The 25990-nt window shown below is 40.1% G+C and overlaps 1 protein-coding gene across 8 annotated transcripts; it reads left to right on the plus strand.

Moving 5' to 3' along the window:
* On the plus strand, positions 1-25734 carry CCNT2 (cyclin T2). 8 transcript variants are annotated; one of them, XM_055718725.1, is made up of 10 exons: positions 2-216; positions 862-943; positions 8674-8802; positions 9839-9899; positions 11025-11087; positions 17496-17541; positions 18867-19030; positions 20908-20978; positions 21197-22349; positions 22448-25734. In XM_055718725.1, exons 1-10 carry the CDS (start codon positions 20-22, stop codon positions 22510-22512), a joined length of 2031 nt encoding a protein of 676 aa, XP_055574700.1. In that variant the 5' UTR covers positions 2-19; the 3' UTR covers positions 22513-25734. The 8 variants fall into 8 exon arrangements, with proteins under 8 accessions (XP_055574699.1, XP_055574700.1, XP_055574702.1 ...); XM_055718724.1 differs by having other exon boundaries at positions 1-216; positions 21197-25734; XM_055718727.1 differs by lacking the exon at positions 2-216 and adding an exon at positions 4284-4373 and having other exon boundaries at positions 867-943; positions 11025-11110; positions 21197-25734.
* Positions 25735-25990: the final 256 nt, after the last annotated feature.

Genomic DNA, 25990 nt, shown 5'->3' on the forward strand with positions numbered 1-25990 from the left:
GGGAGGGGGAGGAAGTGTCATGGCGGCGGCGGGCTCAGGCGCGGGCTCCTTGGCGCGGGGCGGCGGCGGCTCCTCGACGGCGTCGCGCTGGTTCTTCAGCCGCGAGCAGCTGGAGAACACGCCGTCGCGGCGCTGCGGCGTGGAGGCCGACAAGGAGCTCTCGTACCGGCAGCAGGCGGCCAACCTCATTCAAGACATGGGCCAGCGCCTCAACGTGTATCCGACTGGGGCGGTGGGGCCGGGCGGGGGGCGGTGGCGGCCCGGGCCGCCGGGCCCGCCTTTCCCCGCCGTGCCGGAGCCCTCCCGGGGCTCGGCGTTCTGGTGGGACGGAGCGGCGGCCCTGAGGCACAGAATGGGGGGAGGAGCCTGGCCGGGGCGCTGCGGGCCGCCTTTGTCGGCGGGCGAGGGCGGCGGGGGTCGGGCCGGGCCTGGGCCGCGGCCCTGGGCGCTCTTGGAGCCTCCAGCCCCGGGCTCCCTCGGGACGGGCTCCCCCTCCTTCGCCGGTCTTTAATTTGATTTTTAAAAAAATCCGAGCAAGACTAAAACCTCCCGTCCCCTGCGAATAGTTGGCTCGGAGTGAAACAAAAGCCCTTGAGGCGTGTTGGGGCTTTGCCGCTGGCGGGGCCTGAGGCGGGGGCTGGCGGGGTCCAGGGATCCCCGCGTTGTCCGGGGAAGGATAACGCGTTCTTGCCGGTGCAGCGTGTGCCGGTATCGGTGAAGTTCCAAAGTGTCCCGGTCTTCAGCCTCCTCCAGCTGAAGACGGTGTGTGGAAAGCAGTGGCAGATGCATAAAAGCACATCGCTTTCGGTTCTGGTAAACAGTTGTCGTGATATATAGCGTTTCCTTAATTAAATCTCCCAGATCTCAGCTTACGATAAACACCGCAATTGTTTACATGCACAGGTTTTATATGCATCATTCCTTCACGAAATTTAATCGAAATGTAAGTATGATTTTATATGTGGTAATAATATACCCATAGTTGTGGCAGTCTAACCGACGAGTGTTATATTCCTTTGCTGGATTGTAAAGTTCGGGGACTTCCAGCTTCTTGTCAGTGGCTTAGAAGCAGTAGTAATACTAATTTTCTACTTGGAGTTATCTGATGGCAATTAGATTTTATCTTCTGCCAGGGAAATATAAAAAATAGGCACCATCAGCAAACACATTTCAGATGTGTGAAAAACGTGTTTAGATGTTTCAAATCTGGCTAGTGCTTATGTGCTGTAGTTTGAAAGGCTGATGTGTAGGAACATGCATTTTTCTTAATGAAGTCAGTGGTGATGCTAGCATGGTGTGTCTGACAATGTGTCTATCCATATGGATTATGTATCTGTTATTCAAAAACAGTGTAAATTAACCAGTCTAGTCTTAAACAGCTTGATGGTAAGTCATAGTAGACAAGAAAAATCTTTAAATCTATGAGAAAACACCAGTTCTCCTGTTTTAACAAATGACCTGTAAATGCCGAATCCAAATACCAAATGTGTTATGAAGAATTGAATTCTTCAGGAAAAATACTACCTGTAATTCAGGGATTTTGTAATGGGTATGGAACTTGAGGTACCAACTTGAAGATTTCAGGCTTCTTTTTTTAATGTCCATTATTGGCTGCAATAGAAAAATAATATAATGTTGTAGGTATAATTTTGGGGGAAAAAACTCAACCAACTTATCGTCAATATTTTATACTAGTTTTGCAAGAGCTGTTAATAGTGATGGTGGTATATCACTAAGTGAAGAGAGTGAGTTTTCTCAGGTCTTGGCTTTTCACGTTAAAATAGACGCATTGAGACTGGCAGATGTTGTGGTCTAGACCAGAGCAGGCCTTGGCCTACTGAGGAGTGGAATGGCAGACCTTGCACTGCCTGATATTTGGGCAGGTACACAGCTGGTTACAGTGTTAGCTGACTCTTTTGTCTGGCATGAATTTATTGCTGTTGTTGGCTGAGCAAATGGACATCTTGTTTGGTGTTTATTTGGCAGGAAATACGTACTAGTTTGTAGGTATACTTCACAAGTGTATTTAAGTTTTTGTGCAAAATCTGAGGTAAATTCCAGCAAGCTTGTTACCAGAATTGTGGTACTACAGGTCTTCGTACTCACAGTGAAGTGTTTAAGTACAACTTGAGCCAAGTGTGCATAAGCCTGAAACCCTTAACCAGAACAAATATATAATGTAGGGTATGTTTATATAGTGATACGGAGCTGTGTATTGAATGGATATATGTATAAATAAAAATGTAATTCCCTACAATGATTTTTCTTAAGACCAAGAATAGCACATGTGAGAATGAGGTGCCAGCAGGCTTTGTGGTGGAATATGCCCTTTGAAAGTGTTTCTGTAATGTATCAAGTGAAGGCAGTAAAACAGTTGTTCAGTCTTTCTCCCTTCTGTGTACCTGCCCACACAGCAGTAGCCTACAGCCAGTGGAAGAGGAGCTGGTGAGCCGTCCAAAGTTTTCTGTGATTGTAGATGGTTTGAGGTTGTGTTAAACTAAGCAGAGCTGCTTGGAATGGAGAGGTCACTGTGTGGAGCTGCTGGGGCTTATGTTACATGTATCACCTGCTAGATTACTCTTTGTACTGTCATCTGGTAATCTAGGATAGATTTAGGTAGCAAGAAGCTTTACCTGCTGTGTTCAAGTTTTCACTGGACACTGGAAAATGCCAAGCACTTGGAACAGGAAGCACAGTAGTATTTGGATACTTAGTGCACTTGTTAATGAAAACTATGCCCAAAATAATATTTATGAATCTTAAAATTCACAAGTAAGCTATGTAAGGGCTGAATGCCATGGAAACTGCAACTATTACAGGAGAGGAAAAGTGTATTGTTAAATTAATTCTCAGGTAATAGTATTCAAATAAGTTAGACAAGCGCACTGCAAGTTAGCAGGCAGTAACATTGATTCCTGCTGAATTACTTTTTGTTAGTTCTTAATGACTGTAAGGCCAGACAGCAGCTTTGTGTATGTACTGATGGGCAAAATAATTTTCATACTTATTTTCCTATAGGGTAAAGGGGATGGTCTCAAAGTGAGTGTGAGCTGCTTTTAAAATACTCCCAAGGCACCTGGTGGGTTCTCTGTAGAGAAAGCAAAAGCCAGGACTCTAATAAATGCTTAATATCAAATCTCCAGAGTACTTGGCAGGCTAAGAAATCTAACTATTCATCCACTGCAAGAAGAAACTAGCCCTTAGAAATTAAATAGTACGGTACTGGCAGTCTTGAAGCTAAAATATAGCTAAAATTTTCTACAGTATATATACATCTCTAATATTTCTTTGTTTTGTGCATGTAGTGATGTTTATCCCTGGCAAGAAAGAGCCTGCAGGCTGGGGCTAGAAAATTAGATGGCCATTAGTCAGAATGCCTTATGATCTCCAGCTGAAAAAATGTAGTCTTGTTTTCTTGCTTTATTGGTAGGTTAATGTTTTTAGTAGAGAAATAAACACTTGCATATCTGTTGTCATGTATAATTGCTGGGTTATACAAATACACGTATGTCTTACATAGAAATTGCATGCATTTCGTTGTGAATAAACAGGTCTTCCAGCAGAACCTCATTTACTGAACAGCTGTTTTCTTAATTCTTTTTTTTTTCTTCAGTATAAGTTACTGCTTAACAATTATACAGGCTTTCAAGATTTTTGAGTCAACTGTGGATAGGGAACAGAATTCCCAACAGTATCTTCTATCTGTAGAGCCACAGGGGTGGGACAGATCAGTTAATATAGTCATGGTTCATTTTGAATGTGTCGCATTTACTGCTCTAATGACCCAAATATTCCTAATTTTGCAGTTCCTGTGGGCTAGCAAGTCACTTGTGATTTGTTGGGGATTATCTATGAAGTACATACATTTTAGATGCAAAGAAGAATGTATTGAGGTTTTGATGTTGCTGTCAAAGCAGGTTAAGACCCTGCAAGGTTGCCCCAGTAATAGGGTGGAAACTTGCTTTACCAATTCCAGTAAGCAAAATTGGATACCTTGACTACTAGTTTTTGCTAGCCATAAAAATGACATTTCAGGAACTACTATGAATATCCTCAGCAGTAGTGCAAATTATTCTTTCTACATTACTGTTGATCAGGGTGTAGTAACTTTGGTTTACCAAATATAAAGTTAGTCAGTGCTAATACTGGGGTGGGGAGGGAGCTTGTTGGCTTCTTACAGGAAATACTAGTCTTACTGTTATACGTTAAAATATCATGAAAATTAAAATTCTTCTGGAAGTACTGTTTCTGTAGTACTTAGTGTGTTTGATGTTATTATATAGCAAATGCCTCTTTAGAGGCTTATTCTTCAGTACACAGTGATTTGAAGAACAGAGAAGGGGGGAAAGTCCTTGGTATGCTGGAAATGAGAGGTAAGGCATCCAATTGGTAGCTGTATTTTTAAATATAATCCCCAGAAATGCCATGTGGAATATCAAACAACCAGTTGAAAATATACTTGATGATGTCAAGGGCTATTTTGCGTGACATGCAGTGGAACTTTACAGTAAAGTGCCTAAAGAAGGCTACAGGAGGATTTTTTTTCCCTGAAGTGCAAGGTAGGTGAGTTCTGTGGAGGGGTTGTTTTTTTTGTTGTTCCCCATCTTTCTGTATTCCCTTCCTGTCTCCTGTGCCCTGTCTAAATTGCAGTATTGAACAGTTGACTTTGCAGTTATGCAGAATTCTTAAAACTTCCTTAATCAACACCAAGCTTCAGTGAGGCTGGTCTTGGCACTCCATTTCTGTTTCTAATTTTGCAGTTTAACACATTTGCTGTTTTTATGCAATGTGAGCTCCTGTTACAGTAAAAAGCCCCCAAAATTGCAACTCTTGTGTTCACACTTGAAAAACCTGTATCATAGACTGGAACCACTTAATGTCTTAGGCTAATTTGTATCAAGTCTAAAAACATACTAATGCCCACATTAAAAGGGAGAGGGAGTGCTCAAAAAACTACCTGCATGCTGCAGATGTATTCTGAGATTATTCCAAATGCTTCCATTGTAGCAACACTTTTTACAGTGTGTCTTGTGCTTTAAAAGTGGCAAAGGACTTGTAACACATTTACCAATAAAACTTGCTGTGTAATGCTCTTGGACTGTCATAATAAGGCTCTTATATTTGGTTCTTCTATTTCAGTGGGACTTGGTTTCTGAGATTCTCAGCTAGTATAAAAAAGGAGATTTAATTTCATAAATTGTGTGTGGTCTGAAGATATTTCTCAGCATCTTAGTTTTGGGTGCATTGTAGATAACTTCTTTAAATCATTTCATTTGTTCTGTGTCAAATGAGGATGTGTGTAAACGTTGGAAGCTTACAGCCTCGTCAGGTCTGTGTCTTAATTTTGCTTTTTTGTTCTACTTTGCTTTTTCTGCTGTTTTTGAGAACTGGAAATGAATGAAAGCATTTGAGTAACTTTGCCAGTTATACACTTAGCAGGGTGTGTTGTCTTCACTGAAAACTGCATGCATGCCAAGTGTAAAATTTTATTAGGAAGTCTGTTTTCCTGAGTAAATACTGAGGGAGACAAAAATATTGACCTGCTCTAAACTAGGAATGAGAACCCTAGTCCTAGACAGGACAAAGACCTGAAATTCTTTGGCCAGGAGCCAACACTTCTCTTTTTTTAAGGAAATAGATCATTGGGGTGTACATAGATTTTCTGATGAACCAGAGTTAAATGCCAGTTAATCAGTTTCATTTAAATCAGCCTCCACAACTGTGTTTTATGTAAGGTCTTGGAGATCAGGAAACTTCTTGGCCTGAACTGATCTGTTTCAGTAAATTAGAAGCTATCTTGAAGTCAGCCTGGTGAAGAATGTGCTTTTTTGGAATGAAGTAAAACTTCAGTGCAGTCAGACATATAATAATAGTGAGTGAGAATTTGCTGATGATTTAATTGTGCTGTTATTGGTGACCTAGTTCGAACTCTTGAGTGCCTCTGTAAAATGTAAATATTTTCAGTCATGGTAATTGTTGAAGGTTGATTTTTCAGAAAGGTAAATTTTGAAATTTCCATGTATGCATAACTATACTCTCAAACTCTGTAGAAAGACCTTGTGTTAGGACGTATTTGAATTAAACTTGTACACAAAGCTAGAAAAACTGTAGGGTCTGAATGCAGGTAGCTGGGGATAAGTGTGCAGTGCTTGGTGGGAATGATAAGGCTAGAGAGACAGGGAGAACAGCAGGGAGCAACAATTTGTTGCTCACTGTGCAGCTGCTGTTCTTCAGCCCAGCAGTAAGGCAACTGGTACAGGTTACTGACTGAATATCTGGCTTCTTTTAAATTGGAGAAAGAAAAAAGGTGGAGGGATTGTGTGGTCCTGGGAGATAGAAAGGATCTTCTGTTTATTTTCTGCTAAAGCCTCTTAACATCCATTCTGTTTCTGATTCTATACACTTCATGACTTTAACTTTCCTTCCATAGGGACTTCATTATGTTGAGTCTTGGTTTTCAGTCTGTGATGCTCAATCTCATTATTAAAAAAAAAAAAATTGAACCGCTGCTGGTCTTTCTGGTGTCCTCATTTCTGTCCAATGTCTTGTCAAACTTGTTCCTTCCTGACTGTTGATTCTGAAACATTCCCAGTTTCCCTTCTTCCCTGTCATTCATGTTTCGCTGGCTTCCTTGCCCTGTCTCCTAGCTGGCTTTCCCCAGAAGCTCAGTATTCTGTCTGAGGATGTAATCCTTCCTTTTAGGCTGCCCTGGTGTAGAAGGTGCTAGACTCAGGCACCCTCCGCGGTTATGCCTGCCCTGAATCTCAAGTACATGTGGCTTACATGGATGAGACAGCCGTAAATGAGAGGTTTGCCCTAGTTCTGGCATTACTGGGCTGGAGCAGAGTTTATCTGCTCTGTAAAATAGACAGCACGTGTGTGTTGGGTTATACGTGTGTGTGCTACTTGTACATCTTCTGGCACTTCAAAGCTGTTGATACTCTAGCTTTCTCAACTCCAGAAAGTCTCCCCGGCCCATGTAGTGTTTAAAAATTTATCTCCCAGCTTAAGTGAGACTTGTTCCAAGTGGTATGTCCCTAGCAAAGGGAATTTCTTCCAGAATTCCAAATCATTACTTTAAGCAATGTGGATAGGAACTTCTAAAAAATCATCAGAAATCTTAAATGGCCGTGTTAATATGGCCTTGTTCAGCAGCACCTGACTTCAGGGGTTTATTTCATTTATTTGTAAGGCTTAAGTTACAAGCTTAAAAAGAAAGCAAGTTTTGTGCTAAATCTGGAAGAATTTGCTCCCTGTGACTTGTTTTGGGCGGTTTGGGTTTTTTTAGAATAGTAGGTTTCTTCATGGCACATTTCTGTACATCTTCCCACGGTGTCAGTTTCCCTCGAGTCTGCCTACTTACAAGTTTTACTGAAGATCTAAGGGGACACTTCACAGTCATTTGAGGAGTCAAAAAGTACTCCCTTGATATGCTTGAAAGTCTCTGAAATTTATCACTTAAACGTTTGATTTGCATTAGTTGGTTGCAGGTTTTGATATATTGTGATTTTTTTTTTTGTACCAGTTATTTTATTTTGGCCTAAGAAAGGGCTGCTTGCTGACTGAAGACAAAAAAGGCAAAGCTCGGTGGGCGTGGGGGATGGGGGGGAGGGGGGTATGGCTGCTACTCAGTTCATTCCGTCTAGTTCTGCTTGGACATTGAACAAGAAATGCAATACCTGCATTCCTTGCACCATGCATTAATTCAATACTCAACAAGCAGCTATTACAATCTCTGAATAAACGCTTTATGCTAGCTTAATTATAACCCAATTTAATCTGCTCATGGCGATGTGAAGGTTTCTATTGTCATTTTAATTCCTGCTTAACATGGGCAACTTTTGCATACAAAGAGAACCCTGGTGGTTCTAAGTCACTTGTAGTTAGCAGTGTCCTGTTTCTGTACAAGTCAGTCATTCTAGCTGGCAGCTAGGCATTGAAACTCTGCATCACAGCTAACTCCTGGGTGATGCTGGAGTGTGAATAGGGGCTTTGCTGCCAGCTTATGACACCTAGAGTTTTATAAGAATTTTCATCTTTAAATATAATTTGTAGTCTTTGCTAATGTTTGATAGAACTGGTGTTTTGTGAATCCTTGTGCTTTGTTCTCCAGGCTCTGCTGGGTGTATTGTGAAGTTTCTAACAGTATGCTTTTACTTACACAACTACGTTTATATAAAAAGCTGTTTTTATTAAAGTTCTCTGCAAAGTTCCTTGCTTTTTAGGAGAATCAAATGCTAGCAGAACTTGTGATCAGTTGTTTTGACTCTTACTGAAAAGATGGTGTAATGGCTCACTACTATGCAAGAAATTGGATGAACTTTCTCATGAAGTGTATTTAACTTGGAACAGCCTGTTCTACTGTGACTAAATCTTGTGGACCAAATCTATTCTTTTTATGTTGAACTAGAATTAGTTTGACCTCAGACATCTTACTCACAAATGTAATTTAGCAGTTATGCTACTCCTTCCCTGTCTGCTGAAAGGATTACATCAGTTATAAAATAAATCAACCAGTTATTTTTTGTTGTTTTGCATGATTTCAGAACTGTTTTAAAAAAAATGAAAAAAACAAATCCAACTTCTTAAACCTTTTCTAGTTACCATTTTGGAGGCTGCATATAAATCCAAGTCCTACTTGTAAAAAGTTAAACACATGTTTTTCTTCTCCAGATAATATCTCCTACGGCATTGTTTTTGGCTGCAAAAGTGGAAGAACAGCCACGGAAACTTGAACATGTTATTAAAGTAGCACATGCCTGTCTTCATCCTCAAGAGCCACAACTGGATACAAAGAGTGATGTAGGTGGAAGTCATGGTTTTAAAGATAAACAGATGACACTTCATCTAATGATCTGTTACTGTCTTGACTGGAGTATTGCTGTCTGCAAACTAGAAAAAAACTTTTATTTGTCTTTTGTATTACTTTTTATAACTTATTAAAGACTCATATATTTGTGTTATGAAACTTGACGAGATTGCTGCATCTTGAACTTGTATTATTTTTAAGACTTCTACATGCATAGTAGAAGACTAGACATGAAATAAGAGGTTTCATGCATGGTTCCCCAAGTCACGCAGGTGGTGCAGGGAGTAGTTCAGGACACTGTTCATCTCTCAACCAGAGGCTTGCTGTGCATTGTTGTCTATGTTCATTGTTAAAGGATGCAGTGTAGTGGTCAGATGCTGCCTCTGGTACACATTGGTCTTCCTTTCATTTGCCAAAGCTTCTCCTTTATAGTTCATCTTTTCTTTCCTGAGATGAGTCTTCCTGAAACCAAACATATGAGGAAGTCTGGTGGAAATGCACCAGAGCTGTTTGGCTTGAAGGTCAGGCTGAGCCAGTTACACCCTGCTGGACCTCAGCTGACATCTAAAATTATTTGAGCACCTTCGTTATGCTCCCAGTTCTTGGAATGATGTCGAGAGGGGGGTGTGTGTGTATATATATATGTGTGTGTGACTGAGCCTCCTAGCTTAACAGGCCAACTGAGTATCTCCAGCTATATATTGAATTACTTGTAAAATGGATAACCTGCCTAGAGATATTTGAATTGATTTGCACTGGCAAGCCTTTGTAATTCTTAGAGCACGCCCCACTTCTCCTAAAAATGCTTTGCTGGAGTAGATGTAAGAGGTCCAGACACTGAAAGATGGTTAGGCTGGTATAACTGAATTGGCAATAATGCTTATACTGGTAGAAGTATTAAGGCAGTGAAGTGTTCAGAGTTGTCAGTTCTAGCTGGCGCGGGTTGCTAGTATTCAAATAGGAAGTATGTGATTAAAATTTTGAGTCAATGGATCATTACGTTTTGACCTGTTTGCTTATTTGTTTCAGGCATACCTTCAGCAAGCCCAAGAGCTGGTTATACTTGAAACAATAATGCTTCAAACTTTAGGTATGTCTTTTTAAGTATCTCCTGCGCAGCCAGCTTACCATGAAGTAATGGGACCCAAGTAACTGGATTTTTTTACGTGCTATTGTTACACTACAATTTTATGATTTTTGTGTACAACTTCTAACCTGTGAATTTAGTTCCGTATCAGCAGTTCTGGTGTGTTCGCTTTGGAGAGAAAAAAAAGGTGTATCTATACTTGTGAAATGGATGTTTCTGACAGTTTGATGGGGTAGAAATGTGTACCCTTCTAAACAGATTTTACTCCAAAGTAGTAACTAGGCTGATATTTCTTCCTATAAGGTAACATGTTATACTAGGTTAGCTGCATATGTGTTGTGAAGCAGTTGGGAAGAGCTTTATACTGAGTGCTCTTCCCCATTTTTGCCATTCGGTAGAATAACATCACATAATCACATAGTTGAGCAGGGTTACCACCTCTGAACATCACAAGTTGTAGTGGAACCACTGAATGGATTCAGGTGATTCTAGAATCGAAATGAAATGTTCTGATAGGAAACTTTTCTGACCTTAAAGTAAAAGAAATAGGGACAATTACAGCTAGTAAGCCCGAGAACACTGATTTACTTGGGTATTCTTAAGTACCGCTTTGAGTATATTGTTTAAAAAGAAAAGCTAATAGGAGTGACCTAATTCTTAAAATAGTGTCATAAACAGAGAAAGATTTCTTAAGCCAGTGACCTACAAATTGACTCAGTTTGTAATTTCATAGGTGCAGTGTTTTAAGTCCCAGAAACCAATGAAGAAAGTGCATGTGCTCACACACATATTTCAGTGTGCCTGTAATAAAGCTTTTACTGACTTACTAGTGTACTAGAAACTGTTCAGATATATTCAACTTGAAAAATACAGTGATCTCCCATGTTATATATCTATAGGACTTGATATTACTGAAGGAATGTTTTACTAATTGATCTTGAAGTAGCTATACAATCACCATTAAAAAGTATGAAAAGGTGCGGAATAGGCAGTTAAAAACAGTGTTACTTGATAGGCAGTGCAAAGGTTTAGCAAGCATTTTAGTTCTGTGGGGAAACAAAAGGGGTTTGTTTTTTTTATTTTACAGATACAAATGTATAATTCTAAAATGTATTCGTAACTCTTCAGGTTTTGAGATTACCATTGAACATCCACACACAGATGTTGTGAAATGTACGCAATTAGTGAGAGGTCAGTGACTTTTAACTGCTTCTGTAAGTCCTTTTTTTACCTTTCTAGTGAAATTTGAAGGTGATGTTATTTGTCTAATGTGATCTTCACCAACTGTGTTATTCAAAGAGTTTATTTAAAGCTAATTACTAAAAGCCTGATCTTAACCTTTAGAGTTGGATAGAGTTCAGTTCTCTATCCTTCATAATTTCTTTGCTTTCTTCTTAGCTTTGATTTTAATGTCTGTCCCATGTTTTCTGAAATGACAGAAGCAATTAGTGGTTGAAAACTGAATCGCTAACTACTTGGCATTGTTCTGCTTTGATTATCATCACTCTTGAAGTAGTTTTACCAAGTGAAGATTAGACTGCATGTAAATTGATGGCTAATGCTAGCTTTCTGTCTTAGCAGATCTCTTCAACTAATGAACTGAGGGGTTAAGAGAGTGCATAGTAGGTTTGCTATCACATGCAAATACTTAAAAGATGTGACTAATTGTTTTTTCTGGAGCAGGGTGTACTTGTTTTGGATGGTAGCACAAAACCCCAAACCTTTTGTTGAACAGTCATATCCTGTAACTTGTATGCAGCTCATTAACGTGACTGGCTAGAAACCTGTTTTGTTCTTCAATATTTTTCTGTTGCATTTTGGCATATCTTCTTCAATTCTTAAATGGGTTTCTTTTGGAGCTTTAAAAAAAAGGAAAAAAATCGTCTCATAAGATGGAGGATGAAAAAACTGGGAATCAGTTGTAAAAGCACCTAAAATATGCTTTTTACTTTAATTATGCTCCTTAAATTAAAAGTTTTTGGAAATTACTAGGCCATGGTTGTTATCTTTAGTCATTAGCTTTTTCTGTAGTGAAAAATGCAAAGTTAAGCACTTCAGAGGTTTTTTGTTGTTTGTGGGTTTTTTTGCTATAAAGTCAGGTACAACGTAATCATGTTAACTAGATCTGGGTTTTAGTAACACTAAAATTACAGTTGCTTTTTGAAGGAAAAGTATCTCTCGTTTTTAAAATAGCTTATTGGTGTAGTGTCTTCAGAGTTTGATCCTGAGTGGGACTGGAGCTGTAGCTTGCCTGTGCAAGTAGCGTTATTGCTGTTCTTGCAGTAAGATAATGATTCTTCACTTTCTGTCCAGAATTGGTTGTGACTTGGTGCATAAGTCTGATTGCACCTGGAGTCTCAATAGTCTGCATCAGCAGCTCTGTCGGGTTTTGCTTTGCATTTTCTTAGCTGTTGGTCAGTGTAAATGTGAGCATGGATTTCATGGGTTTGTGTGAGCCCCTGCACTTCTGCCTCAGCGTTTGGGGCTGCGGGGAGGGGTGGCAGGCAGTGTGGTAGCTGCATCAGAATTTCCACGTGAGCAAGTGTATTTGACTTGAGCCTACAAGAAGAAAGGCATCCTGCTACACAAACGTCTTTCCTTTTGTCAAGGGTAGATACTCTTAAGACAGCTCAGCTTTTTCCTTTGTGTTTTGTATGCTACTTCTGTGTAGTGACAAAGTTCATACGTTGCAGGTACATGCTAATTTTTAAATAGGGCATTTTAAAGGTAGTATTTAATGTCAGCACAGTTTAACAAAATACTTAGAATTCTAAATTTAAAGCAAATCTTGAAATGTGAAGGCTTCAGTGACTGCTGAAAATCCATGTGCCTCAAGGACTGGTGCAAAGTGAATGTAATACATCTGATGCTTGAAAATCTACTCAAGTAGGTGTGCTCCTTAGTACGGGTCTGTGCAAATGGAATTCTTGTCGGCATATGCCCCTTCTAGGGGTGGTGTAGGCTGCGAACACAAGACTGGAGTACCTCATACTAAAAAACCCAACAACAAAAAAACAACACCATGACAACCAAAAACAAACAAAAAATTAATCTACACATAAAAAACATTGAACATGAAATCTGTAGTCATGCATGCAAGTCAAGCAAGTAGAGAATAATTACCGTGGAGTATTAGTCTTATGTATCGAGTGAATAAAGAGATAGGCTTGTGGGCACAGTGATATATCTTCAAAGATGCGGTGGTATGATTTTAGTTCTCTATCTCTTTAACATTTATTTAGTGGACACCATGTTGTTTTACTGTGAATAGGTTCAACACTTAGATATCAAGTCCTAAAGGTTTCAAAATATATCTAAGACTCGTCAGTGTTAAGCCTTCAGTGCTAAAGGCATTCACTGAGAAGTTAAAGAAATCCAAGGTTGCTTCTTCCAGTTCTGGTAACATGTCTTCTTGGACAAAAAGCACCATTTCAGAAGGCAGAGGTACATTTTTTATTAAAGGTGATTAATTTATCCAAGTAATTAAAACCTCTGGCTGTATGTTTGGGGAAGGAAGGAAGGAACATAATATGGCTGACATAAGTATCAAAAGAGAGGCAACAAAATTAGCTGAGGTATGCAGGTGTACCTGAGACTTTGGCTTAGCATTTGTGCACTGAATTGCCATGTGCTGGGAAGATTCCCTTTTGCTGGTTAAACTTAAGTGGCTAAGAGGGTGCCTGATTCTGTATGTCATTTTCTGTTGTCTTGCATCCAGGAGAATGTGCTTTATGCTGTCACTGTTACCTGTAGTAATCTGTAAGCTACCCTCTTTAAAAAACAAAGTAAATAAAACTAAAAAAAACCCAAACTGCAGGTTCTGTTGATGATGCTCAAAAGATTCAGCCAAGTCCTTTGTCAGAAGACTGTCTACTCTTGCAGTGGCATACCAGAATCAATTGCTGGAAGCTGAAGATGGACTAGTAAGTAGGAGTTGATGCCAACAGGCATAACTGTTTCAACATGGAACTAAAGAAAAAGTTGAGTCTCCACCTCTAAGATTGAAAGTTTTTCTGAGGGTAGCAGTAGACAACACAGATCACTGTAGGTAAGGGGTGACTGGCTGCATATGTAATGACTCAAATGTTCAGGCACAAGGTATATAATCCTTCTGGTTTTCAAAGATTGATGGGTTGATGAAATTGTTCCATCTTTACAGTTTGGACAGCATAGTAGACAAGGGAAATGGTGTGGGCTCAGTCTTTTTTCTGCACCGTTCTTCCTCAGTGTCAAGAGACTGAGAAGAGGAGACAGGACCATCATTCCTTAGGATCCCACAGGTCCTCTAAAGAATCTGAAGGCAGTGGATCTGTGAAGGCCTGTCAGCAAGCTCCAGGATTCCATTCCAGGGATGCTCCAGTAGTGAAGAGAACAAAGAGGGGGAAAAAAAAATCAAAACCACCAACACCAAAAACCGTTCTGGTGTCAAACTACCTCACTGGCTTTGAATGCTAGTTGAATGCTTAGCAATGAAACTGCCCTAGTGCTGAGAGCATGGCGTGGTCCTCAGTCTGTTCCCAGCCTGCTTCTGGTGGAACTTGAAGGGGAGGAATCTGTATCCTCATCTCCATCTTGGGAAGTCTTCAGTCATTCCTTTTTCTGTGTTGGTACACAACCTTCTTTTGGAACTGAAGATTGGATCCCAAGGATATCTAGGATTGTTCTCACTGCTCTGCAGGTTATCAGGTATCTTGAACACCCATGATCCTTACTAATCTTTTGTGGAAATCGCACTGTCAAATTCTTCACACATACCATAGTCTGTCTGCACAGGTGTCATGGGTTAAGTCAGGCTTGTAAAGACAAAGTCAGCAGAAGAGATGAAAATGAATCTGCCTTTTCAGAGGGTATTCTCATGAGGAAAATAAAAATCTTGGTATATACCAAGTGGCGTGGAAAGATCTTAAACACCAGCTGCACCCCAGCGCTGCTACAGGTGGCTGTCACATCCTGAACTTTCACTTTGGGCTTTTACAGGCCTGTTGCCAAGGTTTTAACACTTTGAGGAAAGTTAAGCCGTCAGGACTGCTCAGACCTGAATGCATACACCGTGATCTCCTCCAGCCCTTTCCAGATACAACAGGCATCCACCAGCATGCCTCTGTTCAGAGCCTGTGGCTTTTTTCCTTTGGCCCAGAAGGTCTTCAGCAAGCTTTCTCTCTTCTGACGTTGGCTGGCTTATCTGCAGTCCCCTCTTTCCGGGGAATGCTTATGTACGTTGTTGGGGTCCTAGGCGTAGCCAGCTACCACCCTCCTAAGGGTGACTTGGCAGTCACAGTTCTGTGATTATTTCAAGATCCAAGATATCCGAGTCTTTTCTCCAGCACTAGGTTATCTTGGAATGGCAACTGGTTGCACTGTGTGGCTATGCCCAATAAAAAGCATTTTGCTTTCCAGTTGGGAATTTCTTAGAGGCAGTAGCTTTTTGGAAGGTGTATCGGACAGCAAGTCCTGTTTCAAAAACTTGATTACTATTTTAGTAATCCCCTGCCTTATGGTTGCTTCTGCAGCAGTGAGACAGGGTGGGTGTTTTGAATCACTCCTGAATGACAGAATGTAAAGCTAATGATTAATGGCTGGCATCATAGTCATTGGTCCTGCGGCTTGTGAATTATAACAGAGAAGCTCTGCTGGCTTGTTGAGCCTCTGCTTCAAGATTATTTTAATTTGGAGATGTACTTTCCACTAGTAAAGGAAATAACATACCAAAATATAGGAACCAAAATTAATTAGCTTTAACTGTAGCGATAGATTCTACTACACCAAAGCTGCCCTAAATACAAGAGAAGAGTTTAGGACAGATGTTTTTGTTGTGCCTTGTGTTACCATACACAGGCTTTAGTTGTGAGCTGAAGCTTCTTGCTGGTTTTGGCAATGACGGTGATTTAACTGTAAATAAGTTGGAAGAGTATCATACTGTTTGTAGTATAGGTAAGGTATTTAGCACGTTAGTTTGTGATTGAGGCTAAAATGTGTGTTTCAAGATGTGATTCTTTTCTTCCAGGTATGTGTTTTGATTTACTCAACTTTCAAGCTGATGTGTTAAATAGAAGTTTTCTGGCATCTGCTTTTCTTCCTTGTTTAAAAGGGATGTATCAGAGTAGAGATGCTTCTTGGTCTGGTCCCTTAATTCAAACATGTTGTAACTTTACAGCATGTGGAAACCATTGAAGATCCTTTAAACATTACTTTGATGAAAAATGAAGAGCAAGACATCAATTTCAGTCCTGTTGAACCATTCTGTATTTTCGTTTGTGTTGTTATGATAGCCTCATTTCACTTTCTTTTTTGGTGATGCTGCCTTACGCTTTTTTTTTATGGGAGGGAGCGAAAGAGGTTGAACTCCATGGTTATCTGGCATGCAATTACCATTATAGATTGCAAATATTACAGTGTAAACTGATACCTTGTCAGTTTATCTTTTGATTGTTATGGATTAGTAGAACTGGTGTGTAGGAATGGATGCTATCACCTTGCTACTTCCACATTCTTCTCAGATTATGGCACTGCCTGACTGTGTAGCATAAAGACAAATCTGATTTGTACTCCTTGGCAATCATTAGAAGTAGAGTTAAATCACTATTTTAATAATGCTTTTTTAAAAATGAAATTTTAAAAGCCATTGCAGTCTTTCTCAAACTTTATGGAAAGATTATTATTAAAATAAGTTTAACAATATTCCCTTTGACATAAAACTCAACAATACACTTTCTGCAGGTAGAACTGATTTCAAGTGATAGTGTGAAAGTAAGAATTCAATGAAGGCTGCATTCAATCTTCAGTTAAAACCCCTGTGCCCAGCTATTCCATTATATGCATGTTACAGTAAGTTCTCTTACTTGAGTGAGGAGTGTTGGGGTGTCACTGGTAGGGGTCAGTGCTAGATGGTGGTAACAGCCCAAGTCGTTGGCTTTTCATTTCTGGCATGTTGCAGTCTGGTGTGGGGTTTTTTTCCTGACTGTAACTAAAATGAAGTCACTTACTTCCTATCAAAGTTCTGCCATAGGTTTAGCAAATGTAGAACAAAATGTCATGAGTACGGTGCCCTTAATTAGAGGGAGCGGAAGACTCGTTTAATTTTTTTACCATCTAGCTTGGGAGCTTGCTGTGTTGTAGGGCTTTCGGAGAGAGGAGTGGCTGTTCTGGGGGAGGTGTGGGGAGGGGGGAGGGGGGTCCTGCAGCTCCTTTCCAAGAGCAGAACCTGCGCTGTGCTGTGAATTGGCTCTTAGCAGCTGCCTTACTGCAGTCCCGGGTCATGCTGGGGGTCACCTGTGAACGAGGGTGGGGGTGCAGGTATTCCCGGAGGAGAGCACGCTCACGTGCCAGGCGCTGGCGGGGTGGATGAGCGAAGGGAGACTGTTCTGTGGGGTGTACAGGGGGGAGGGCAGTGAATGGAATGACTGGTCCGTCTCCAGTTACTGAATGTAATGGCCTCTTCTGTACCTTTTTTTATATTTTAAAGGCTAGTTAGCTAAACTCAGGTCAGTTCTGTGCAAGTATACCAAGCGGTACTTTTGGAAGGTAAAACTGCTTTAATTTTGGTATGAATCGGACAAGTCAGTGCAGCTCTTTAATCTCTCCGTTTTTCTTTTCTTACAGCAAGCAAGGATTTGGCACAGACATCCTATTTCATGGCTACCAACAGGTTGTTATCCTGAACCTCTTTGTTGCACTGTTGTAGCACACTATAGCTTCCTTTACTGCAGGGCCCCCTACATGTGTCTTACCCTTGTTGCAACAGGAGACTGGGCCATCTACAGTGGTGGTACCTTCCTGTTTGCAGTGCGGTGTATTGTACAAGGGCCTGATGGCACAAAGGGGTTAAATGCACAATGAGAAGTGTAGTGGTGCTTTCTGATGACATTTTCTCGATTGTGAGTGCATAAGTCTAAAATTGGTAGCCTGAATAGCAGCTAAAGATTACAAAGAGCTAAACTTAACCTAGAAATTCGAGCATCTTGGTAAGTACAAAACTATTTTTAGTTTACACTTGTAGTTAATGGCAGTTTTCTCTTAACTTTAAATATACTGATCCAATCTTAATCTATAAAATTGTAGTGGGCCTAAGATCTTTTCAATGAGCTGATTTTTCTTTTCAGATGAACTAGTAGTAGTCCAATGTTTCTTCCTCTTAGAAACAGCTCTTTAATATATAGTTTTAAAAGTTAAGTACTTCTATAAATTTGAAGTTCTAGGATTCCAAATGGGGTCTGTGTATACGTAGCCTGTTGTAGAAAAATGGTGTTGAGAGCAGACTTCAGTCTTGATTTCTCAGTGACTTCAGTTTCCTTCTTGCCAAACAACTTTGAGCTTTATGTAAGAGGACTACATTACACGTAGATAGTTTTTAAGCCATATCTGCTGGTCATTAGAACTCTTCCAAATAATTTTTTCTTGGTGGCTCCTTGATGGGCAAGGTTCTGTATTTGAAACAGCTGTTAAGAAAAGTTGTGATAAAGCAGTGAAACTGAGCTGATGTCTTTGTGCTGCTGCCAGCTGGAAGCTGAAGGCGAGTTCACAAGTATCCCGAGTCCAGGCCTAGGGAAAGCTAAGCCCACACGTAATTCACCAGGCTGCTGTGGAACTACTGGGCACCACCTTCTAAATTGTCTCGTTCAGAGACTGCGTAGAAAGCTGTATGGTTTTTACCATAGAATTTAATTGACCATATTATACTTCTTCCTTTTTGGTCCTTAAGTACAGCAGAATAACTGGTAAATTTATTGACTGTTTGTCACACTTCTAGCAAAGTGTGTAAACTTTTCTACTAGATAAATACCCTGCCCTGTGTTTTCTTAAGGCAATAAGTTATCTTACGAGCTTCATCAGAAGGATGTTCCATGAACTAATGTTTAACTGCTGTTGCTTGACAAGTTACCTTATTCTGGATATTAATGTCTGAATTGTTTGGGTTTTCTGTTTTACATGTTTGATTTCCTTTGGTTCCTCATTACGAAATTTGTGCAACAGTCTTCACCTTACTACATTCTGTCTTCAGTACAAGCCTACAGTGATAGCATGTGTGTGCATTCACTTGGCCTGCAAGTGGTCCAACTGGGAGATTCCAGTATCAACTGATGGAAAACACTGGTGGGAATATGTAGATCCTTCGGTTACTCTAGAATTACTAGATGGTACGTAATACTGCCTTCTCACATCCTGAATTTCAAGGGTCTATTAATGTAAAAATGGGAGCGTAGTACAGTAAGAGTGTAGCTTTAAGCCTGAATGAAGCCTCACTGACTTCGTGTACCAGACCCTCAGGTGAAAGGAAGGCATAGGAGAGGGGAGAACTTTGGAAGACAGATTTGGTTTTGCGACCCTTATGGTTTCATCCTGTGGGCTGGAGCAGGTTAGAATCTTGCTTTTGAATGGTTTTCAGAACTCGGAAAGGGATGAAAACTACCAGTGCAAATCCACGCAGTCCTGATGATTTTACTTAGATCACTGGTCCAAGTCTATGGCTTCACTGAAACAGCTGTTCTTAAGGCTATACATACAATTACCGCGTTTGTGAAGGTAGTTCCATGTTAACAATTTGGTATGGGTTGTGATATCTGACTCCTGTAAAATATTTTTCTTCTTCTTAAATGGCTTCTTTCCAGAAGAAAGTATATACCTAGAAGACCACAGACCTAGAAGTTTACTATCTTTCAAACTGGTACTTACTACAGTGGAGCCTGAATTTCAGGCCCACATACACTGCTGTAGTGGAGGTGGTGGCTTCTGGCGCTCTCAGATACATCTCTTGGACTTTGCTTTTAGTTCTAGAGTGAAACATTAGTTGCAGAGTAGTGGTGGAGGCCTCTGGGCTTGGTGTGGCCCAGCATTGTTCCCCAAGCCTGCTTTTTTCCCCTGCTGAGCTTTTCATACTGGCAATGGTTTTTTTTCTGAAAGGGAAGACTTGAGTGGATGTCAGGTGAAGCACAGAACCAGAGTGAGCTTGAAATTGCAAGGCCAAATATCTCTGTCTTAGTAGGCTTGTTTAAGTTATATCTGTCGTTCCAAATACTACCCTGCCTTCCTCCTCATCTGGCTGTTGGGTTTGTGTGTTTAGTAAGCATGCATTGTTCTGATTCTTAAAACCCCACAAGATGTGTGCGGTGAGCTCATGGTGAATGCCACTGAATTGTTAAAGCATTTAGGGAGCTGGTGTGTGTAATGCTCGGGCAGACCAAAGGGCTGAGGCAGTTTCGCACTTGGGAGCAGCTGAGTTTATAACTTGCCTGTGGAGTTCTCGAGAAGCCAGTTCTTCCAGACCTGCAAGAGATCTACTTTTGCATTCAAATTCTGACTGTACCCAATTATTTTTAGCGTGTGAGTAAAATTACATTTCAGTGGAAAGTGTTTTTATTTGCAGCCGACAAGCATGGAGACCTGCATTTCCTTGTGGACATACTAATTGCAAGGATTTTTAGGGTTTTAACAAGCCAGCTACCCTGCCTTGGACAGAAATTAATCAAAAGCTGTTGTTTAAAATGGGGTGCTTCAAAGCGTCTGATGGCTTAGATTTTGTTCAGAGCTGTTATGGGTTGTTCCTGAAGTGCAGCAGAATGACTGAAACAGTGACTTAGAAATACATAATTTAAAGGAAACTTAACTTCATATGGGAAGCGTGCCCAAGCTGAATGGCGAGTATGGTGTTTTAGGAGCTATTGTTTGTGCAGATCCCTCTTGAAATTGTTGGTCTAACATTCAGAATCTAACACAAGATTCTAAAAGACTTTAAAAAAAAAAAAAGTATCTCAAATTCAAACCTGTTTCTGAGAAAGTGTGTAGTGGTCAGAAATTTGTCATAGTGAAAGACTTGCCTTTTTTGTTAAACACTTGTCTGACCATTTTCTTTTTATTAAATACTGATTCAAATCACATACAGCCAGTAGTAACTACTGTGAAAGCTGTATGCTTTAGTCTAGAAAAATGCTTAAAAGTTTAACTTGCTTTTTAGAGAATCAGATGTAAAAAATGGTTTTTTTTCTTTTTGTATTTTTTCTTTCTTCCCTGTACCCAGAGCTAACTCATGAGTTCCTGCAAATACTGGAGAAAACGCCTAGCAGGCTCAAAAGAATTAGAAATTGGCAGGTAAGGAATTTTCTTATACCAGTGTCTAGGTGAACTAGGAGAATTGTGAACCAAAGGAAAAAGTTTCGTTACATCTTATTTGCTCTCTATTTCTGCCGTTGGGTTGGGAGGGGGCAAAACCTCGGGTCAGCTTTTATCACCATCTTTGAGCTACATTAGAATGTACTGTACAAAGATTCGAAGCTGTGCATTTTCTCACCTTTTTCTTTTTTGCTTAGGCTAATCAGGCTGCTAAGAAACCTAAAGGTGAAGGACAGGTGTCCGAGAACTCACTTCTTGGTTCATCTTTGGTCCAGAATTCCATTTTGGTGGATACAGTTACTGGTGTAGCTGCAAACACAAGTTTCCAAAAACCATCGACATCATTTCCTGCACCGGTACCTCTGACCTCAGGAAGTATTTCTGTTCCAGACAGTCATGCACCTGAAAATTTGGCAATATTAGCTACAGGAATGCCAAGTACCTCATACAGTTTGGCATCACACCAGGAATGGCCTCAGCATCAAGAGCAAACAAGGACAGAACAAATATACTCTCAAAAACAGGAGACGTTACCTGCTGGTCAGTACAGCATGAACTTCCAACCAGGGACGTCCGTACAGTTGCACTCTGGAGTACATCACAGACCTGACAAGCTTGCTGAGCATTCTGCTGTCAAACAAGAATATTCTCATAAGTCAGGAAACAAACACCATGGACAAGTCGCTGCTCCTGTCATAATTCCACAAAAAATGTCTCTGGATAAATACAGAGAGAAGCGCAAACTAGAAACCCTCGAACTGGACATGAGAGAACACTATGTAGCAACCCCAGGCGAACAGCAGCACAAAAAACACGTGCAGCCACAGCCAGCCAGCAGTTCTTCTGTTACGTCTCCTATTAAAATGAAAATTCCTATCGCAAACGCAGAAAAGCCTGAAAAACACTTTTCTGATAAGAAAGAAAAGGGTGGCTCGCTCAAACTCCGTATACCGATCCCACCCACAGAAAAGGGTGCCAGTAAGGAGGAGCTGAAAATGAAAATTAAAGTTTCTTCCTCGGAAAGGCATAGCTCATCGGACGAGGGTAGCGGAAAAAGTAAACATTCAAGTCCCCACGTTAGCAAAGAGCATAAGGAGAAACACAAAGAACACTCTTTAAACCGCCACCACAGTACTGGGCATAAGCACTCCCATTCACACAGTGGTGGCAGCAGTAGTGGCGGCAGTAAGCATAGCACTGACGGAGTAGCACCGACTGTTTTGAGGAGTCCTGTTGGCCTGAGTAGCGATGGCAATTCCTCTAGTTCCGGCTCTTCAAGAAAGAAGTTGCACAGCAATGATGCTTCTCACAACCACCACTCCAAAATGAGCAAAAGTTCCAAAAGTTCAGGTAGTTCATCTAGTTCTTCCTCTGTTAAGCAGTATGTATCCTCTCACAACTCTGTTTTTAACCTTCCCTTACCCCCTCCTCCCCCTGTCACATACCAGGTGGGCTACGGACATCTCAGCACCCTCGTGAAACTGGACAAGAAACCAGTGGAGAACGGTCCTGATGCCAATCACCAGTACAGTACAAACAGCCAGCATATGGACTACAAAGATACATTCGACATGCTGGATTCGCTGTTAAGTGCCCAAGGAATGAACATGTAGTCAATTCTTAGGTTGTTTTTCTTTACTTTTTTTAATTTAAGGATTGTTAGAATGGAAAACTTCCTAATGTAGCAGTAGCAATGCCAGCTGTTGCTGCTGTCGTTTCGGTATATGTAAGTGCTGCTTTATCCTTCACTCTGAAAAGAAGAGGTATAGTAAACAAGTCTTTATCTCCACATACGATAGTGTTATAAATACTGTAATAGCATGGAAGGTGCAAAAAATCTCAGTATTTCTACAACTGCAGCTAAGAACAGTAGAATGAACGTCTGCTTTTAGGTGTATAGGATGCCTCAAGCATTGATTATTTATAATTTTGAGTACTGCAGCCACAACTTTTTGTTGCGTAGTTCTTGAATGAGTGTCATTGTTTTCTTGTGTATTTATACTGTATGTATGATTTGCATGTTTCAAAGATAAAGGGATTAAAAACAGTATACTGAAACTGTTTACAAGAAAGTGGAGAAAAATGTACATACATTTTTGTATGTTTAGATATACCGTAAATACTCAGGATTGGAGCTGCTTGTAAGTATAACAAAATACACATAACTTTATTTTATCTTGCCAGAGTCCATCAGTTATCCAAACAAAGATGGCACTTTGTCTTGTTTATCTTTAAACTGTAGGCCTTATTGGAAGCCGCTTAAAAGGGACACTTCACTAGAGAAGGACCATGTAGGGTCAGCACCGCACAGTATTACCAGAGAGGCAGGAAATCGGGTAGGCCTCTGCTCGCTCGTTACGGCCAGACCTCAGACATGTCCCTTGCTTTCTGAAGGAAAAAGGAATTCAAATAAAAGTTTACATAATCTTTTGATGTGAAGTGCATTTAAACGTTTATTGGCTTGATGCAGTAAAATAGACACAGAGCTGTTAATAATGGTTATGTAGATTCATGCGACTTAACTGCAGTTCATAACCGGCATTGTGAAAAAAATAATTTTTTTTTTAAAAAAAGGTCATAATTTATTTTAATAGCAAACAGGGTCACTGTTTCCATTACCATTTCAGAATAATACCCGTGTTCTTAAATACAATAACTGTACTTGTGTGTGATGCCACATTTCTTTTACAGGTGAATGCAGTCTTCATAGTAAATAAGAATAAAACTATCAATATCCCAACAATAAAATAGTTACCATTGCTGCTGCGCATTGTACTTGTGATTAGTTAACAAATTGGAAGACACTTGTTCTGTTTTTTCAGCTCTGTGGGGGTTTAAAAAAAAGGAAATCAATCTCCCAGTTAAACCACTAGCATCCATTTTATCTGCCCGCATGTGTCAGTGCAATGGCTTGTGCGCTCTTTCCAGGGTGTTTCGCTCTTTGGAAGAAATGACAGGTGTGAATGTCCTTGTTTTTTTCAAAGCCAATACTACAGCTCAGTCGGCTGGCTAGCAGCGAACTGGCTGTCTGGGTTGTTACTCAAAACTATTCATAAGCTATGAAGTACCTCAACACGAACTCAGTATGTAGTAGCAACGGCCGGTTTTCAGTGACTTCTCTTAACTTGGAAGTGACCACGATGTGAAGTAAACTTTTGCTAAGCCACCTCATTCCCTTAGTGCTCGTGTCATTCTGTAAGTCTCAGATGTCACAGCTGGAGCTTTGCCCTTTCAGTTAACATCACTCACGTGTGCTTTAAATGATAAAACTGTTCAATATCTACTCGGTCGGTAGTTGCTGTATTATGTAACTACAGGTATATCAATTACTATGTAATACTCTGTTTCCAGTAATGCAAACGCTTGTAATTACTTGAATAAGTTTTATTTGAACTATGGATACTTTTTTTACACTTAAGGAATATTTAAATGGAAACCTGATCGCATTTTCTGCTAATCTTGGCTTAAATCTTGGCCCGTGTACAAAACCCAAAGCTGTCTTATCCCTACCAACATGTTATTTTTCTACATTTGGAATGTAACTTCTTGTTACGTAACTTCTGCATTGTTGAATATTTTCTCTCCTTTTATAGGCCGTTCCCTTTCCATCTCAGCGCTACTTTTGTGTCTGATTTTTATTAAATGTAATCCGTGTTACATACTGTCCTATAGTATGGGTAGACGGATGAAATAGCGGTGAATTGTCTTTTATTTTTCTTTGAAGCACTACAGTACTTTCTTTTTGAGTCTGTTTTAAATAGTTGTGCCATGAAATGCGTCTTATACAGCCACTCTGGATAAGCAATATATTGTACTGTAAATATAGTAATTGCTGTCGTAACTTGGCGTTACAATGTCTGGATGGTAACTAGTGCCTGTCTAATCTAAATTGGAAAAGAGCGTAGGCCTTCATCCTAAGGTGCTGTTTCAAAAGAAATATTTCCTGTTTTGATTCCGGGAAATTGTGAAATACCATGGATAAAATGTTGCTATGCTACATTGAGATCCAAACTGATTTATTTTTTTTTGTTTCTTTGTAAAGGATGTCCATAAAACTCATTGGGTTTGGTTTTCAATGTGATTGTAAATGTGTGAAATTGTATGTGTCTTTGTGTCTGTGCTAGTAGGGGCTGAGAGGGAGGGAGAGGATATGCAACAAGATGCCACTAGTTTTCCCTGACTGAAACCCACTGCAAATTAGTGTGTGAATTGCAGCCTGGCTGAGGTGTTAGAAATAAATGAAAATTAATAGAATCGGCATCAGCCTCACAAGTGAATGACTGAATAAATGCAATAAAAGGCTAATAGGCAACACTATTACTCTGTTCATCACTTTGATTACAGACTTTTTTGTTATAAATTTGAGTACGTGCATTCTGTAATTTGTAAAATGACGCCGTAGTGGAGACCTTGCTACATCACTATTAAAAATCTTCCCTTTTTGTGAGATATGAGGTTTGTAGAATAGAGAGATTCTTTCGTATGTTGAATCTTAATCTGTCGCTAATGGTGGGAGTGCTGAAGTAATGTATCTCACTGTGATCTGGTACTTCGGTATTTGCATAAAATGGCAGTTCTGTATATTCTTTTGGCTAACTGTAAATATAAATGTTTCATATTAGCATAGTTGAATTTTTGAGGTACAGCCGTTTGTGTGAGATTAGAAAAAACAACTTTATTTCTAAGAACTTGTAAAGAAAAAGTATTTTCAATAAAATTCCCTACCTCACCTCTATTGTGCAGAAATTATCCCATTTTGCTACGTTTAATTTTCCAACTTCATTTGTAAACACTAAGAAGATCCCTTTTCAGTTATTGGCAAAACATTGCTGGCTTTTATCAAATCAGTTAAGTAGCGGAATGCTTGGAAGTCTCAAGTCTAATACTTTGCTTCCTTTACATTATTATGGTGATCAGGCATATGATACCTGAAAAGCAAATTCTAGACATTTTATGCCATCTTAAGCTGCACCTGAACTCCACCCTGGCGT

Source organism: Falco cherrug, chromosome 8, assembly GCF_023634085.1.
Source record: "Falco cherrug isolate bFalChe1 chromosome 8, bFalChe1.pri, whole genome shotgun sequence".
In the NCBI taxonomy this organism is placed as follows: Eukaryota; Metazoa; Chordata; class Aves; order Falconiformes; family Falconidae; genus Falco; species Falco cherrug.